At 43.3% G+C, this 19,632-nt stretch overlaps 2 protein-coding genes across 2 annotated transcripts; both read right to left on the bottom strand.

Annotated features, from left to right (window-relative positions):
• Positions 1-2,844: 2,844 nt before the first annotated feature.
• Positions 2,845-9,449, bottom strand: LOC118394418 (extracellular calcium-sensing receptor-like). The gene is made up of 7 exons (XM_052497774.1): positions 9,166-9,449; positions 8,468-8,762; positions 7,458-7,747; positions 6,752-7,032; positions 6,362-6,570; positions 5,657-6,002; positions 2,845-5,388 (listed from the first exon to the last, which is right to left on the bottom strand). Exons 1-7 carry the CDS (start codon positions 9,447-9,449, stop codon positions 4,472-4,474), a joined length of 2,622 nt encoding a protein of 873 aa, XP_052353734.1. The 3' UTR covers positions 2,845-4,471.
• Positions 9,450-11,163: 1,714 nt separating this feature from the next.
• On the bottom strand, positions 11,164-16,949 carry LOC118388232 (extracellular calcium-sensing receptor-like). The gene is made up of 7 exons (XM_052497736.1): positions 16,637-16,949; positions 15,899-16,193; positions 15,196-15,485; positions 14,670-14,950; positions 14,208-14,416; positions 13,531-13,876; positions 11,164-13,262 (listed from the first exon to the last, which is right to left on the bottom strand). The coding sequence occupies exons 1-7, from the start codon at positions 16,918-16,920 to the stop codon at positions 12,346-12,348; spliced, it is 2,622 nt and encodes an 873-aa protein (XP_052353696.1). The 5' UTR covers positions 16,921-16,949; the 3' UTR covers positions 11,164-12,345.
• Between the last annotated feature and the right edge of the window lie 2,683 nt (positions 16,950-19,632).

Raw genomic sequence — 19,632 nt, 5'->3', positions numbered from 1 at the left:
ATTAAGCACAGCTGACGGTACTAATGACATACTCTCCTTCCCCTATAAGAGAGAGAATGGAACCAGCAGAGAAGGGGGGGGGGGGAACTATTTCTGGAAGATGGCCACCGAGAGAGAGGAGCTATCCAGGAAGAACCACTAAAACAGTGACAATCCCGTGACTTTTTGTTGAAGTTTAAAGATAATCCTATTGTGTTCCTGTTTCATCTGGAGAAGAAGATGTATGTTTTTCCTTGGAAGATGTTCACTGATCATGTTGGAGTGTTTGTGTTGACCAAATGCCCTCAATAGAGAACTGTGTTCAATCAAGAAAACCTACTCCTGACTCGTTTATTCCACCTTCCCGCTTTAGAGTGACACCCAATTACTTGGTCCGCTCACATAAAGTATAGACCTCTTGGTACGCTTCCTCTCTTATATATCCCCTACAGTCTAGTCCTCTTGGTACGTTGCCTTACTTACAGTTAAAGTCAGAAGTTTACATTCACCTTAGCCAAATACATTTAACCTGTTAGTCCACTAGGGGCATTATTTCATTTTTGGATAAAAAGACGTGCTCATTTTAAGCGCAATATTTTGTCACGAAAAGATGCTCGACTATGCTTGGAATTGATAGTTTTGGAAAGAAGACACTCTTACGTTTCCAGAACTGCAAAGATTTTCACTGTGAGTGCCTTATAACAAAAGCTTCAGGCAAAACCAAGATGTTTGAGCGACCAGGAAATGAACAGGATTTCTGAAGGTACGTTTTCCATGATCGCCTTATATGGCTGTGAATGCGACAGGAATGAACGGACACTTTCTAGCGTTTCCCCAAGGTGTCTGCAGCATTGTGACGTATTTGTAGGCATATCATTGGAAGATTGACCATAAGAGACTACAATTGCCAAGTGTCCCGCACGGTGTCTGCGTGGAAATTGGTGCGCAAAAGTCAGCTACCAGTATTTTTCCATCCGAATCAGAGAACAAAGAAGGCTTCTAGGACTGCCATTTCAATGAAGAGATATATGAAAAAACACCTTGAGGATTGATTCAAACAACGTTTTCCATGTTTCAGTCGATATTATGGAGTTAATTCGGAAAAAAGTTTGACGTGTAGGTGACTGAATTTTCGGTTAGTTTCGGTAGCCAAATGCATAGTAACAAAACGGAACGATGTGTCCTACACAAGAATCTTTCAGGAAAAACTGGACATCTGCTATGTAACTGAGAGTCTCCTCATTGAAACATCTGAAGTTCTTCAAAGGTAAATTATTTTATTTGATCCCTTTGCTGGTTTTTGTGAATATGTTGCGTGCTAAATGCTAACGCTAAATGCTAAGCTAGCTATCACCACTCTTAAACTCAGTTTTTCAAAATTCTTAACATTTTATCCAAGTCAAAATGTCCTGTTTTAGGTCAGTTAGGATCACCACTTTATTTTAAGATTGTGAGAAGTCAGAATCTAGTAGAGAGAATTATTTATTTCAGCTTATATTTCTTTCATTACATTCCCAGTGGGTCAGAAGTTCACTCAATTAGTATTTGGTGGCATTGCCTTTAAATTGTTTAACTGTGTCAAACACTTTGGGTAGCCTTCCACAAGCTTCCCACAATAAGTTGGGTGAATTTTGGCCCATTCCTCTTGACAGAGCTGGTGTAACTGAGTCAGGTTTGTAGGCCTCCTGACAGAGCTGGTGTAACTGAGTCACGTTTGTCGGCTTCCTTGATTGCCCATGCTTTTTCAGATCTGCCCTCAAATGTTCTATTGCATTGAGGTCAGGGCTTTGTGATGGCCACTCCAATACCTTGACTTTGTTGTCCATTGGCCATTTTTGGAAGTATGCTTGGGGTCACAGTACATTTGGAAGACCATTAGCAATCAAGCTTTAACTTCCTGTCTGATGTCTTGAGATGTTGCTTCAATATATCCACAGAATTTTCTCGCCTCATGATGCCATCTATTTTGTGAAGTGCACCACTCCCTCCTGCAGCAAAGCAACCCCACAACATGATGCTGCCACCCCCGTGCTTCACGGTTGGGATGGCGTTCTTCGGCTTGCAAGCCTCCTCCTTTTTCCTCCAAACATAATGATAGTCACGATCTTTGTCCCCATATGCAGTTGCAAACCGTAGTCTGGCATTGTTAAGGCGATTTTGGAGCAGTGGCTTCTTCCTTGCTGAGCGGCCTTTCAGGTTATGTCGATATAGGACTCGTTTTATTGTGGATACAGATACTTTCATACCTGTTTCCTCCAGCATCTTCACAAGGTCCTTTGCTGTTGTTCTGGGATTGATTTGCACTTTTCGCACCAAAGTACGTTAATCTCTAGGAGACAGAACGCGTCTTCTTCCTGAGTGGTATGACGCCTGCGTGGTCCCATGGTGTTTATACCTTTATACTATTGTTTGTACAGATGAACGTGGTACCTTCAGGCATTTGGAAATTGCTCACAAGGATGAACCAGACTTGTGGAGGTCTACAAGTTTTTTTCTGATTTGATTTGACCATGATGTGAAGCAAAGAGGCACCGAGTTTGAAGGTAGTCCTTGAAATACATCCACAGGTACACCTCCAATTGACTCAAATGACATCAATCAGCCTATCAGAAGCAACTAAAGCCATGACATATTTTTCTGGAATATTCCAAGCTGTTTAAAAGCACAGTCAACACGGTGTATGTAAACTTCTCAGTTACTGGAGTTGTGAAACAGTGAATTATAAGTGAAATAATCTGCCTGTAAACAATCGTTGGAGGGATTACTGAGATGTCCTGACAGACTTGCCAAAACTATCATTTGTTAACAAGAAATGTGTGGAGTAGTTGAAAAACGAGTTGAAATGACTCCAACCTAAGTGTATGTAAACTTCTGACTTCAACTGTGTATAAACATTTTAATTATATTATAATAATACATAATATGATGAATTACAATATCAATTGAACAAATGCATTTCAATGTTATATCAATTCATATAGAAATAAAGCTTTTCTCCAACAGCATGGAAGTTGTTCCTCTCTGTAGGCTACTGCCAATCACATCACTTAGCAGGTCAAATTACATTTTAAAAAACAAAAATGTATACCTTCATTTCAACAAGGAACACAGCCTGAGACCAAGGTCTCTGTTACAGCTGGGCTCTGCGTATACATGTTTGCACATATAGTTTATGTACAATGATTAAAACACTAAACAAGACAAACAAAACTATCACAGATAACACAATAAAAATACAGCAAGATATTTCATTTACACGTAGGTTATTCTACTAACAGCACAAGAACTTGTCTTTCCCGAAACAGTTACAAGCAATTCAAAAATAAAAATGATCCAATAAATATTTAAAATGATCAAGGGGGACAAGAGTCTCTAGTTTAAGTTTAGTCTGCAGGCTATTCCATAGGCAAGGAGCGTATTAGGAAAAGGCAGCCATACCCAACTCTGTGGAAATAGCATGGGCCTCAAAGTTTAATCCATGCTTGAGACCTGGTTTTAGGATATATCATTATAATATTGATGAGTGATGATAAATTAGAAGGTAGCTTTCAGTGATGATGCAGTTGCATGCAGGTAAATAATATCCCAATAATCAATAACAGACATAAAAGTAGCTTGCATCATTTGTCTATTTGTAGAGGACAAGCATGTCCTGTTTCTATAGAAGAAGCCTGGCTTGATTTTTAGCCGTCTACAAAGTTCGTCAATATGCATTTTAATTAAAAGAGTTTATCGTCCAACCATATCCCTAAGTATTTATATGCAGAGACCTGATTAATTCGAGAACCATCTAAGCTCATAAGTGCAAGTGTATTTTCAACCAACTTTTTGAACCTATTAAAATCATAAAATGTGTTTTCTTTGCATTTAAAACAAGTTTCAGCTGTATAAAATACACTTGTAATATCTTAAAATCTGCCTACAATAGTGATAATGCTTGGTCGGCGGTTGAAGCGATAGAGTACATGACAGTGTCATCAGCATGTAAATGAACTTGACACTTTCTTATCTCATCACCGATGTTGTTTATGTAGAGAGTGAACAGTAATGGACCAAGTATAGAACCTTGTGGGACCCCTTTAACCAACTCCAATGGCTCTGACTGGATGCCGTCGACTCTAACAGCCTGACTTCTATCCTTTAGATAGTCATGAAACCAACGACAGGCATCCAATCCCAGTGTTAATGACAACAGCTTACCCAAAAGAATCGCATGGTCGACAGTGTCAAAAGCTTTAGAGAAATCAATGAACAAGGCGGCACAGCACTGTCTATAATCTAGGGCATTAGTAATATCATTTTAACACTCTAGATTTGAACAATCTCTCATAACATTGGTATATCTAGAGTGAACCTGTGTGATGTTACTAGTTACAATGTTACCAATGATCACCTGCTAAAACGTTGGTAATCTCTGTCAGAGTAGTCGTACCTAACTGTATGATAAACCATATAACTGAACGTTACAATGTTTTTTCCACTCAATCATTTCTTAATAACGTATATCATTGGATGTCTTCTCCATAAGGTGTTTCTTGGTGTTCTTCTCCGGCCTGAACAGAATAATAAAGCATTTAGGAACAAATAATAGAAAGAACAACCCAAAGCTAGAGGTGATGATGGCAAAGATCTCCACAGCTACAGTCAACTTCCCTGGAGAGCTGAAATAAGCTGGGATAAAGGTGATCCAGACTGCACAGAATATGAGCATGCTGAAGGTGATGAATTTGGCCTCGTTGAAGTTATCAGGCAGCTTCCGAGCCAGAAACGCCAGCACAAAGCACAAGAGAGCCAGGAGTCCTATATAGCCCAACACAGCCCAGAAACCAATAGCTGAACCAACATCACACTCTAGAATGATCTTTTCCTTGTAGGTAGTGAGGTTTTTAATGGGGAAGGGAGGGGACAGGACCAACCACAGAGTGCATATCAAAGCCTGGACAAACGTGAAGGACACTACTGTCAATCTCTGCTGTGGAGGACCAAACCATTTCATGACATTACTGGCTGGAAGCGTAGCCCTGAAGGCCATCAACACCACTATGGTTTTCCCCAGAACACAAGAGATGCAGAGGACGAAGGTGATCCCAAACGCTGTGTGACGCAGCATACAGGACCACTCAGAGGGCCGGCCAATGAAAGTAAGAGAACACAGAAAACACAGAGCCAAGGAGAAGAGCAGTAGGAAGCTCAGCTCAGAGTTGTTGGCCCTGACGATGGCCGAAGTTCGATGGCGGTAGAAGACAGTTGCCGTGGCGATGGCCAGACAAGCCCCGCCCACAGAGCAGGCGGTCAGGATGATTCCAAGGACCTCGTGGAAGGACAGGAACTCAACAGGTTTAAGGATACAGCGGTCTCTCTCAGCGTTGGGCCAGTACTCCTCAGGACAGATCAGACAGTCTGAAGAATCTGACCAGGACAAAACAACAGATATCAAATGTTAATAATAATAGATTCAGGTTTTATTTATTTACAAATACATGTCCCACAATGCTGCACTTTGTCAGTTTACAATAAAGAATGTTGAATTAATATGAAGTTTACATGAGATAATATGAACAGGAACATGATTTACAGACACTACCTTTGTAGTGCTGGTAATATGAATAAACCACTACTTAGTAAACCGTGATAGAAATTACTACACATTTTATGCCAACTATTCCTATAGTCCTACCTGTGTTATTACTGATCTCTCCCTCTGCACATTGGATACAGTCATAACAGCATACAGGCTTTCCTTTCTGTACAGCCTTACGAGTGCCTGGGGGACAGCTCTCACTGCACACTGACACAGGTACTTGTGTACTGTTCTTTATCCAGGTGATTTCCCTCTCAATGTCAAGCCTCTGGTCAGGAGGCAGGGATGCATCATAGAGCCCCACTGTCACCAACTCCATCTTCCCACTCTCCCGTCTCTGCCAATTGACCAGCTCATAGGTGGCCACTGGGTCCCCGTTGGCATCGAAAGACACCTGGTACCCGTTACGAGAGAAGTTCACCCTTCTCAATCTCTCCAGGACCTGGGGGTTGGAAGGGGAAGAGAGGGAGAGAGAGATGGGACGATCGAGAAGGAGAAAGGTGAAGAGAGATGGAGATAAGGGAAGACAGAGATGAGTGAGGGGAAGAGAGATGGAGCGATAGATGGAGAGAGGAGAAGAGAGAGATGAGAGATGGAGAAAGGGGAAGAAAGATGGAAAGAGAGAAATTGAGAAAAGGGAAGATAGATGTAGAAAGAAACAGAACATAAATTCAACTCATTTTTATCAGATGTGTTAATTCAGAAGAAGTTGTAAAGTATAATGAGAACTCCTAGGCCTTCATACATGTTGTCTTTATAAACATATTTATCAGGAAATTAGACTATAGACTTTTCATTCACCTGTGTTGGCTTCACATTAAGGTTTTTGTCACAGTTCACAGTGGAGTTTTCTCTCTCTTCACAAACGATGCTGTGGATGGCGTGTGCTATGGCATAAACAGCTTTATACACCATGTTAGTGACACGCAGCTGGGATGTATCTGTGTAGGGGGTCTGTAGCTGCTGTATATCCTCACTGCCATCACACACCTTCTCTTCAACCCCAACACCTGTAGAGGTCCCTACAGACAGACAGACCGACAGACAGACCGACAGACAGACCGACAGACCGACAGACAGACCGACAGACCGACAGACAGACCGACAGACAGACCGACAGATAGATAGATAGATAGATAGATAGATAGATAGATAGATAGATAGATAGATAGATACCTGTCCCCAGCCGACAGCCAAAGGCTCCCTCCCAGAACTCAGTGAGCGTGGGAGACTTGGACACCTTCTGTGGGGAGAGGTCCAGGAGGAAGTCCCTGAGGCCGGGGATGACGGAGCGTCTGATGCCAATGCCGATGGCTCCGGCACACAGGCTGAAACGCAGCATATCTGGATCAGTGACCCAGGACTCACTACCGATCCACTGGCGGGGTGGAGAGGGCAGGCGTTCCATCTCCCTCAGCAGGATTTTCATGTCCCAAGAGGATACGAATGCAACCACCACCTGGGCTGTGGAGCTGGGGAACATGATTATATCATATGCTTAATATGCTGGTCATGTTTGTCATTCACCGGAACGTCTCAGTGAAGTGAACATTAGTATTAATCAACACTTTTGACATGCTTAAGATATGCAAAACATATTGGTCTCACAGGGTGGCAGTGTAGCCTAGTGGTTAGAGCGTTGGCCTATTAACCGGAAGGTTGCAAGTTCAAACCCCCGAGCTGACAAGGTACAATTCTGTCCGTCTGTGCCTGAACAGGCAGTTAACCCACTGTTCTTAAGCCATCATTGAAAATAAGAATTTGTTCTTAACTGACTTGCCTAGTTAAAATAAAATCAGCTTTTGGAAAAGAGATACATTAATGAAAATAGTATTTTTTAAATAATTATGGTCTTGCATTTGTATGAATGAAAAGTTCACAAGTAATCATGGATCACCTGCGGATCACGTCGGCCAGCCGTTGCACTCTGCTGAGTGGGTTGGTACGGGAGAAGGCTTCAGAATACTCCACACAGATTCCCTCCTCTTGTGCTGCCTGTAGGAAAGCAGCCATCCCGTTATTACCGTAGTCAGAGTCGGAACGGACCGCCCCAATCCAGGTCCAGCCGAAGTGCCTGATGAGGTGGGCCAGAGCAGCAGCCTGGAACTGATCACTGGGGATGGTTCTGAAGAAGGTTGGATACTGTTTCTTATCACTCAGACACGCACAGGTGGAAAAGTGGCTCACCTAGTTAAAAACAGACAGTCGAAAACATGAGAAAGAACATCATGTCGGCCTCACAACTCTAATGTATTGGCTACTTCCTGCTATTTTATTTAGCTGTGTAGTTTGATGTTGGCTTTATCTTGACCAGTTCGCAGTTGCAAATGAGAACTTGTTCTCAATTAGCTTACCTGGTTAAATAAAGGTGGAATAAGGGAGGGGAGATATTATTAATAATAAGCCAAACAAGTTTTAGTTATTGGCAACTTCCTGCTTTTTTGTTTAGCTGTGTGGTATGAGGTTAGGGAGACATTAATAATAATAATGTATTGTTTTTCATTGGGCCAGATTGAAAAGGATATATATTTCTACCTGTTTCTGTCTTTGTTTTTCTATTCATATTGATAATAGTATTATAAGACATACTGGTGCTGTGAAAAACATGAGTAAAAGGTGTGAAACTAATCCCTGGTCTCCCATAACAACCTAGCCTATGAAAGATTGTCCTCAGACCATGTTTTAATGCCACTAGATGTTCTCCAGACGCATAGTTCTCAGTCTATGTTAAAATGCCTTTCTCCACATAATTTCACACAGAAATGTATATTCCTGAAAGAGAGGCGAATATACAGTAGGAATACAGTAAGTTAAAAGTTTAACTCCTTCCTGAAGGAGAGGAGAATATAAAGTAGGAATACAGTAAGTTTAAAATATGCTGAATGATTTCTTTCCACATTAGTTTACCTGAGGAATGCCGAAAGGGCCGATGATGCGCAACATGCTGATGGTTGGCGTGGAGCCAGACTCGCCCACGATAGCTGTCACTGTAGGCGACCCCGAGCACTGTTCTCCGGTATCAAACATTGGGTCCAGGCCGTTAGCCAGCTGGAAGGCCACTTTTACGGCCATGGGGACCGTGGTGCAGGAGTCGTGCACTTGATAACCAAGTGTGACACCCGGTAGAAGGTCCGAACTGTTGTTTATCTCATCAACTGCGAAGACCATGGTACGCGAGAAGCGCAACTCACGGGAATCCAAACTGTAAATAGAAGGTAGGTGAGTGAGCACCACTTGACTAAACAGTAAATTAGCCTATAGAATATATGGTTATACGAGGACAAACATCTTAAAATCTAGCCTTATTTTCCACACTGTCTACATGCCTACACATTTGATAACTGTAATTGAGGACATTGTAGTATTGCCTGCATTTGAAAATGTGACACTTTGTAACAGTAGGCTTTACCTACTCTCTCAGACACAAACACACTGTATATCTGTCTTTAAAACATTGTTTATCTGTCTTTAAAACACTGTTTACCTGTCTTTAACCAGACTGTTTATCTGTCTTTAAACAGTGTGTCTCCGTGTCTTTAAAACACAATTTATCTGTCTCCCCACAGCCACAGTTCTGTCCCCTGTTCCCTCTTGCGCTCACTGACCTCCCTGTGCACTGCAGGGGCTCAGGCCGGCTGGTGTAGCTGTGTTCCACAGTGTGCATGTAGTTGTGGATTGAGAAAACACCCCCGATGACAAAGTCCCCGTCCTGGGAGAACGCAGGAGGACGAGGGGTGGCTTGGAGCCTGCATCTGACAGACTCCAGCCCAGAGGCAGAGACAGAGGCAGATGAGAGCAAGGCAAGCCCACCAGCCACCACAGCTAGATGTAGTAGAACCAGACTACCAGCCAGACTTGGATCTAGAGCAGGAGCCGTAGAGAGCCTCATTCCCCTGATGTGTAGAAGGTATGTAGTAATAAGGCGCCACACAGACCCATATATGTCAGGATACCTCTCTTCTCTGGGTTAAATACCCACCGTACCTCTGTGGGGATTCCTTTGGGGGCCACACTGTGGGTATGGCCATGCCAAGGAGGGAGGGGCTAGAAGCTGCTCTACTCACTCAGTTAGGTTCTGCTTCTTTCAGCTATAGAGAGTGTATGCACCAGCATCAGAACTGACTGTAATGGTTTAGATAAACATACATTAGAAACAATAACCACGTCTCGTACTGTCTAGTGCTCTTGGCACGCTGGCACTGCACAGTATTTACCCAACAGTCTAGTCCTCTAGGCACTTTAGCTCTTCACAGTATTTCTGCTATAGTCTATTCCTCTTGGTACGCTTCCTCTTTTATATTTCCCCAACAGTATAGTACTCTTGGTAAGTTGCCTCACTTACAGTTGAAGTCAGAAGTTTACATTCACCTCTGCCAAATACATTTAAACTCAGTTTTTCAAAATTCCTGACTTTTAATCCAAGTAAAAATTCCCTGTCTTAGGTCAGTTAGGAACACCACTTCATTTTTAGAATGTGAAAAGTCAGAATACTAGTAGAGAAAATTATTTATTTCAGCTTTAATTTCTTTCAGCAAATTCTCAGTGGGTCAGAAGTTTACATACACTCATATAGAATTTGGTGGCATTGCCTTTAAATGTTTTAACTTGGGTCAAACGTTTCGTGTAGCCTTCCACAAGCTTCCCACAATAAGTTGGGTGAATTGTGGCCCATTCCTCTTGACAGAGCTGGTGTAACTGAGTCAGGTTTGTAGGCCTCCTGACAGAGCTGGTGTAACTGAGTCAGGTTTGTCCGCCTCCTGACAGAGCTGGTGTAACTGAGTCAGGTTTGTAGGCCTCCTGCCAGAGCTGGTGTAACTGAGTCAGGTTTGTAGGCCTCCTGACAGAGCTGGTGTAACTGAGTCAGGTTTGTCGGCCTCCTCGCTCCACACGCTGTTTAAGTTCTGCCCACATATGTTCTATTGCATTGAGGTCAGGGCTTTGTGATGGCCACTCCAATACCTTGATTTTGTTGTCTTTAGGCCATTTTTGTCACAACTTTGGAAGTATGCTTGGGGTCACTGTACATTTGGAAGACACATTGGCATCCAAGCTTTAACTTTCTGACTGATGTCTTGAGATGTTGCTTCAATATATCCACATCATTTTCTCTCCTCATGATGCCATCTATTTTGTGAAGTGCACCAGTCCCTCCTGCAGCAAAGCAACCCCACAACATGATGCTGCCACCCCGTGCTTCATGGTGGGGATGGTGTTCTTTGGCTTGCAAGACTCCCCCTTTTCCTCCAAACATAACGATGGTCACTTTCTCCCCATGTGCAGTTGCAAACAGTAGTCTGGCATTGTTATGGTGGTTTTGGAGCAGTGGCTTCTTCCTTGCTGAGCGGCCTTTCAGGTTATGTCGATATGGGACTCATTTTACTGTGGATATAAATACTTTCGTACCTGTTTCATCCAGCATCTTCACAAGGTCCTTTGTTGTAGTTCTACGATTGATTTGCACTTTTCGCACCAAAGTACGTTAATCTCTAGGAGACAGAACACATATTCCTCCTGAGCGGTACGACGCATGTGTTGTCCCATGGTGTTTTTACTTGCATACTTGTCACGGTTGTCGTAAGAACTGGACCAATGCGCAGCTGATATTGAGTTCCACATATTTATTCCAAAGTGAAACTTAAACCAAAAACAATAAATCAAATAAACGAACAACAGAACGTGACTACATGGAACACATGCTCAAACACAAAATAATATCCCACAAACACAGGTGGGACAAATATCTCCCTATATATGGATCCCCAATTAGAGACAACGATTATCAGCTGCCTCTAATTGGGAATCAAACAAAACACCAACATAGAAAATAAAATATCGAACACAATATAGAAATTATAAACTAGAATAACTCCTAGTCACACACTGACTTACTACACCATAGAGAAACAAGGGCGTGACAGTACTATTGTTTGTACAGATGAACGTGGTACCTTCAGGTGTTTGGAAATTGCTCCCAAGGATAAACCAGACTGTGGAGGTCTATAATTTTTTTTCTGAGGTAATGGCCGATTTCATTTGATTTTACCATGATGTCAAACAAAAAGGCACTGAGTTTGAAGGAAGGCCTTGAAATACATCCACAGGTACACCTCCCATTGACTCAAATTGGAATCAGCCTATCAGAAGCTTCTAAAGCCATGACATATATTTCTGGAATTGTCAAAGCTGTTTATTAAAGGCACAGTCAACGAAGTGCATGTAAACATCTCACCAACTGGAAGTGTGAAACAGTGAATTACAAGTAAAATAATCTGTCTGGAAACAATTGTTGGTAAAATTCCTTGTGTCGTGTACAAAGTAGATTATAATTTGTGTACAAGAAAAGTGTGGAGTTGTTGAAAAACGAGTTGCAATGACTATAAACTAAGTGTATGTAAACTTCCCACTTCAACTGTGCATGAACATTTTTTATGATATTATTATAATTCATAATATGATGAATTACAATATCAATTGAACACATGCACTTCAATGTTATATCAATTCATAAAGGAATAAAGTTTTTCTCCAACAACATGGAAGTGGTTCCACTCTGTAGGTTACTGCTAATCACATCATGTTGCAGGTCTAATTAATTTTAACACTCTAGATTTTAACAATCTCTCATAACATTGGAATATCTAAAGTGAACCTGTCATGTTACGAGTTACAATGTTACCAATGATTACCTGCTAAATTATTGTTTATCTCTGTTAGAGTAGTCCTACCTAACTGTATGATAAACCATATAACTGATTGTTACAATGTTTGTTCAACTCAATCATTTCTTAATAATGTATATCATTGGATGTCTTCTCCATGAGGTGTTTCTTGGTGTTCTTCTCCGGCCTGAACAGAATAATAAAGCATTTAGGAACAAATAATAGAAAGAACAACCCAAAGCTAGAGGTGATGATGGCAAAGATCTCCACAGCTACAGTCAACTTCCCTGGAGAGCTGAAATAAGCTGGGATAAAGGTGATCCAGACTGCACAGAATATGAGCATGCTGAAGGTGATGAATTTGGCCTCGTTGAAGTTATCAGGCAGCTTCCGAGCCAGAAACGCCAGCACAAAGCACAAGAGAGACAGGAGTCCTATATAACCCAACACAGCCCAGAAACCAATAGCTGAACCCACATCGCACTCTAGAATGATCTTTTCCTTGTAGGTAGTGATATTTTTAATGGGGAAGGGAGGGGACAGGACCAACCACAGAGTGCATATCAAAGCCTGGACAAACGTGAAGGACACTACAGTCAATCTCTGCTGTGGAGGACCAAACCATTTCATGACATTACTGCCTGGAAGTGTAGCCCTGAAGGCCATCAACACCACTATTGTTTTCCCCAGAACACAAGAGATGCAGAGGACGAAGGTGATCCCAAACGCTGTGTGACGCAGCATACAGGACCACTCAGAGGGCCGGCCAATGAAAGTAAGAGAACACAGAAAACACAGAGCCAAGGAGAAGAGCAGCAGGAAGCTCAGCTCAGAGTTGTTGGCCCTGACGATGGGAGTCTTTCGGTGGTGGTAGAAGACGGTTGACGTGGCGATGGCCAGACAAGCCCCGCCCACAGAGCAGGCGGTCAGGATGATTCCGAGGACCTCGTGGAAGGACAGGAACTCAACAGGTTTAAGGATACAGCGGTCTCTCTCAGCGTTGGGCCAGTACTCCTCAGGACAGATCAGACAGTCTGAAGAATCTGACCAGGACAAAACAACAGACATCAAATGTTAATAATAATAGATTCAGGTTTTATTTATTTACAAATACATGTCCCACAATGCTGCACTTTTTCAGTTTACAATAAAGAATGTTGAATTAATATGAAGTTTACATGAGATAATATGAACAGGAACATGATTTACAGACACTACCTTTGTAGTGCTGGTAATATGAATAAACCACTACTTAGTAAACCATGATAGAAATTACTACACATTTTCTGCCAACTATTCGTATAGTCCTACCTGTGTTATTACTGATCTCTCCCTCTGCACATTGGATGCAGTCATAACAGCATACAGGCTTTCCTGTCTGTACAGCCTTACGAGTGCCTGGGGGACATCTCTCACTGCACACTGACACAGGTACTTGTGTACTGTTCTTTACCCAGGTGATTTCCCTCTCCATGTCAAGCCTCTGGTCAGGAGGCAGGGACGCATCATAGCGCCCCACTGTCACAAACTCCATCTCCCCACTCTCCCGTCTCTGCCAGTTGACCAGCTCATAGGTGGCCACTGGGTCCCCGTTGGCATCGAAAGACACGTGGTACCCGTTACGAGAGAAGTTCACCCTCCTCAATCTCTCCAGGACCTGGGGTTTGGAAGGGCAAGGGAGAGAGAGAGAGAGAGAGTGAGAGAGAGGATGTGAGAGAAGGACAGAGGTGAGGAGAGATGGAGATAAGGGAAGAGAGAGATGAGTGAGAGGATGAGAGATGGAGAGATAGATGGAGAAAGGGGAAGAGAGAGATGAGAGATGGAGAAAGGGGAAGAAAGATGCAGAGAGAAAAAGAAAATTAATTCAACTCATTTTTATCAGAAGAAGTTGTAAAGTATAATAGTATAATGAGACCTCCTAAGCCTTCATACATGTTGTCTATATAAACATATTTATCAGGAAATGATACTACAGACTTGTCATTCACCTGTGTTGGCTTCACATTAAGGTTTTTGTCACATTTCATAGTGGAGTTTTCTCTCTCTTCACAAACGATGCTGTGTATGGCGTGTGCTATGGCATAAACAGCTTTATACACCATGTTAGTGACTCGCAGCTGGGATGTATCTGTGTAGGGGGTCTGTAGCTGCTGTAAATCCTCACTGCCATCACACACCTTCTCTTCAACCCCAAAACCTGTAGAGGTCCCTACAGACAGACAGACAGACAGACAGACAGACAGACAGACAGACAGACAGACAGACAGACAGACAGACAGACAGACAGACAGACAGACAGACAGACAGACAGACAGACAGACAGACAGACAGACAGACAGACAGACAGACATGTAAATAGACTGATGGATGGATGGATGGATGGATGGATGGATGGATGGATGCATGGATGGATGCATAGATAGATACATAGATACCTGTCTCCAGCCTACAGCCAAAGGCTCCCTCCCAGAACTCAGTGAGTGTGGGAGAGTTGGACACCTTCTGTGGGGAGAGGTCCAGGAGGAAGTCCCTAAGACCGGGGATGACAGAGCGTTGGATGCCAAATCCAATGGCCCCGGCACACAGACCGAAACGCAGCATATCTGGGTCAGTGACCCAGGTCTCGCTCCCGATCCACTGGCGGGGTGGAGAGGGCAGGCGTTCCATCTCCCTCAGCAGGATCCTCATGTCCCCAGAAGATACGAATGCAACCACCACCTGGGCTGTGGAGCTGGGGAACATGATTATATCATATGCTTAATATGCTGGTCATGTTTGTCATTTACTGGAATGTCTCAGTGAAGTGAACATGAACATTAGTATTAATCAACACTTTTGACATGCTTAAGATATGCAAATCATGTTGGTCTCACAGATCAGCTTTGGGAGAAGAGAGACATTAAAAACAATTCTATTTTTTATAATTATGGTCTTGCATTTGTATGAATGAAAAGTTCACATGTAATCACGGATCACCTGCGGATCACGTCGGCCACCCGTTGCACTCTGCTGAGTGGGCTGGTGCGGGAGAAGGCTTCAGAATACTCTACACAGATGCCCTCCTCTTGTGCTGCCTGTAGGAAAGCAGCCATCCCGTTATTACCGTAGTCAGAGTCGGAACGGACCGCCCCAATCCAGGTCCAGCCGAAGTGCCTGATGAGGTGGGCCAGAGCGGCAGCCTGGAACTGATCACTGGGGATGGTTCTGAAGAAGGTTGGATACTGTTTCTTATCACTCAGACAAGCACAGGTGGAAGAGTGGCTCACCTTGGTAAAAACAGACAGTCGAAAACATGAGAAAGAACATCATGTTGACCAAACGAGTCTCAGTTATTGGCTACTTTCTGCTTTTTTTATTTTGCTGTGTAGTTTGATGTTAGGGAGATATTAATAATATTAAGCCAACTCATTGTTTTTCATTAGGTCAGAATGAAAAATGTACACAAAACTGTGACACAAATCCCTGGTCTCCCATAACAACCTAGCCTATGAAAGATAGTCCTCAGATCATGTTTTAATGGCGACAGAAGATCTCCAGACTCATAATCCTCGGTCTATGTTCAAATGGTTTTCTCCACATAATTTCACACAGAAATGTATATTCCTGAAAGAGAGGAGAATATACATTAGGAATACAGTAAATTAAAAGAAGCTGAATGATTTATTTTCACAGGAGTTACCTGAGGAATGCCGAAAGGGCTGATGACGCGCAACATGCTGATGGTAGGTGTGGAAGCAGACTCGCCAACGATAGCTGTCACTGTAGCCGACCCTGAGCACTGTTCTCCGGTATCAAACATGGGGTCCAGGCCGTTAGCCAGCTGGAAGGCCACTTTCACGGCTATAGGGACCGAGGCGCAGGAGTCGTGCACTTGATAACCAAGCGTGACACCCGGTAGAAGGTAAGAACTGTTGTTTATCTCCTCAACTGCGAAGATCATGGCGCGCGAGAAGCGTAACTCACGGGAATCCATACTGTAAACAGAAGATAGGTCAGTGAGCACCTCCTGATGAATCATAATCTAAGCTATAGAATGTTTCCATGACAAACAGCCTAATATCTAGTATTATTTTCCATACCGTCTATATGACTACACTTTTGTTGTCTGTAATTGAGGACATTGTAGTATAGCCTGCATTTGAAAATGTGATCGTTTGTAACAGTAGGCTTTACCAACTCTTTTAATCTGTCTTTAAAACACTGTTAACCTGTCTTGAAAACACTGTTTATCTGTCTTTAAAACACTGTTTGTCTCTTTAAACACTGTTTATCTGTCTTTAAACACACTGTTTATCGGTCTTTAAACACACTGTTTACCGGTCTTTAAACAAACTGTTTCTCTGTCTTTAAAACACAATTTATCTGTCTCCCCACACAGCCACAGTCCTGTCCCCTGTTCCCTCTTGCGCTCACTGACCTCCCTGTGCACTGCAGGGGCTCAGGCACGCTGGTGTAGCTGTGATCCACAGTGTGCATATAGTAATGGATGGAGAAAACACCCCCGATGACTAAATCCCCGTCCTGGGAGAACGCCGGAGGACGAGGGCTGCCTTGGAGCCTGCATCTGATAGACTCCAGCCCAGGGGCAGAGACAGAGGCAGACGAGAGCAAGGCAAGCCCACCAGCCACCACAGCTAGATGTAGTAGAACCAGACTACCAGCCAGACTTGGATCTAGAGCAGGAGCCGGAGAGAGCCTCATTCCCCTGATGTGTAGAAGGTATGGAGTAATACAGCACCACACAGACCCATATATGTCAGGATACCTCTCTTCTCTGGTTTAAATACCCACCGTACCTCTGTGGGGATTCCTCTGGGGGCCACACTGTGGGTATGGCCATGCCAGGGAGGGAGGGGTTAGAAGCTGCTCTGCTCACTCAGTCAGGTCATGCTTCTTTCAGATATAGAGACTGCATGAACCAGCGTAAGCCATAAGTAGACTGTAATGGTTTATATAGACATAAACATACAGTAGACACACTATAACCATCTGGCTCTCTTATATTTCCCCTACTGTCTAGTCCTCTAGGCACGCTGGCTCTACACAGTATTTCCCTGACAGTCTAGTCCTCTTGGCACGCTGGCTCTACACAGTATTTCCCAGACAGTCTAGTCCTCTTGGCACGCTGGCTCTACACAGTATTTCCCAGACAGTCTAGTCCTCTTGGCACGCTGGCTCTACACAGTATTTACCAGACAGTCTAGTCCTCTTGGCATTCTGGCTCTACACAGTATTTCCCAGACAGTCTAGTCCTCTTGGCACGCTGGCTCTACACAGTGTTTCCTCTACAGTCTAGTCCTCTTGGCACGCTGGCTCTACACAGTATTTCCCAGACAGTCTAGTCCTCTTGGCACGCTGGCTCTACACAGTATTTCCTCTACAGTCTAGTCCTCTTGGCGCGCTGGCTCTACACAGTATTTCCTCTACAGTCTAGTCCTCTTGGCACGCTGGCTCTACACAGTGTTTCCTCTACAGTCTAGTCCTCTTGACACGCTGGCTCTACACAGTATCTCCCCGACAGTCTAGTCCTCTTGGCACGCTGGCTCTACACTGGAACCTAGAACGAAACCTGGAGATGAACCAGGCTCTGAGGGGAGGTCAGTACTCTTCTGGCTGTGCCAGGTGGAGATTATAACAGTACATGGCCAAGATGTTCAAACGTTAAGAGACAGCAGGTGTGGTAGAGTGAGAGAGTCAAAAACAGCAGGTCCGAGACAAGGGAGCACTTCCGATGACCAGGTCAGGGTTCAGTTGAAACTGGAACAGCAGCACGACCAGGTGTATTGAGGACAGCATGGAGTCATCAGGCCAGGTAGTCCGGAGGCATGGTCCCAGGCAACCCGGACAGGAAGATCACGTCAGAGACTCAACCCACTCAAGAGACGCACCCCTCCTAGGGACGGCATGGAAGAGCACAAGTAAGCCAATCCCTGTGTAGAGAGGGGAACTGGACAGGCAGAGACAGCAAGGGCGGTTCATCGCTCCAGTATCTTTCCATTCACCTTCACACCACTGGTTCAGACTACACTCAATCATAGTCCCTACTGAAGAGATGAGTATTCAATAAAGCTTTAACTTCTTGGTGAATGGGGGGCAGCATTGAGTAGCTTGGATGAATAAGGTGCCCAGAGTAAACTGCCTGCTACTCAGGCCCAGTTGCTAATATATGCATATTATTAGTATATTTGGATAGAAAACACTCTGAAGTTTCTAAAACTGTTTGAATGATGTCTGTGAGTAAAACATAACTCATTTGGCAGGCAGAAATCTGAGAGGAAATCCAACCAGGAAGTGGGAAATCTGAGGTTGGTTGTTTTTCAACTCATTCCCTATTGAAGATACAGTGGGATATGGGTCATGTTGCACTTCCTAGGGCTTCCACTAGATATCAACAGTCTTTAGAACCTAGTTTGATGCTTCTACTGTGAAGTGGGGCTGAATGAGAGGGGAATGGGTCAGATGTCTGGCAGAATGCTTTGTGCTCGTGATGCGCTGTCATGTGAGATAGCTCGCGTTCCATTGTTTTTCTATAGACAAAGGAATTGTCCGGTTGAAACATTGTTGAAGATTTATGTTAAAAACATCCTAAAGATTGATTCTATACTTAGTTTGACGTGACTTTTCGTCCGACCTTTCAATACAAGTTGTATTACAAAAGTAGTTTGAAATGTTTTGGAAAAGTTTACAGGCAACTTTTGAAATATTTTGTAGTGACGTTGCGCAATTTGGAAGCTGTTTTTTCTGGATCAAACGTGCCAAATAAATTGACATTTTGGATATATATTGACGGAATTAATCAAACAAAGGGACCAATTGTGATGTTTATGGGACATATTGGAGTGCCAACAAAAGAGGCTCGTCGAAGATAAGGCATGTTTTATATTTTATTTCTGCGTTTTGTGTAGCGCCTGCAGGGTTGAAACATGCTACTCTCTTTGTTTACTGTTGTGCTATCATCAGATAATAGCTTCTTATGCTTTCGCCGAAAAGCCATTTAAAAATATGACATGTTGGCTGGATTCACAACGAGTGTAGCTTTAATTTAGTATCTTACATGTGTGATTTAATGAAAGTTTGATTTTTATATAATTTTATTTGAATTTGCCGCCCTGCATTTTCCCTGGCTTTTGGCCAAGTGGGATGCAAGCGTCCCCTATACCATAAGAAGTTTTTATACCCTCATGCATGATAAATACAACATCATTTGCGTGTACACAGGACTGCATCACGGAACAAAGCGGCTTCTACCTGACTCTCCCCAGTAATGCGTCTGCACATATATCGTAATAACCAAAGTTTGAATTATACAACCAATTTTCCAAAGCCTATATAGTTATCAGACGCCTGGGAAATAGGTCTCAGTGAGATTACATACCCCCATAGTTGGTATAATATCAAGGATAAGGACCGTGA

The sequence above is a fragment of the Oncorhynchus keta genome, chromosome 1, assembly GCF_023373465.1.
Source record: "Oncorhynchus keta strain PuntledgeMale-10-30-2019 chromosome 1, Oket_V2, whole genome shotgun sequence".
NCBI classification, from domain to species: domain Eukaryota; kingdom Metazoa; phylum Chordata; class Actinopteri; order Salmoniformes; family Salmonidae; genus Oncorhynchus; species Oncorhynchus keta.
The sequence above is the reverse complement of the archived record's forward strand: the minus strand, read 5'-3'. Positions and strand labels throughout refer to the sequence as shown.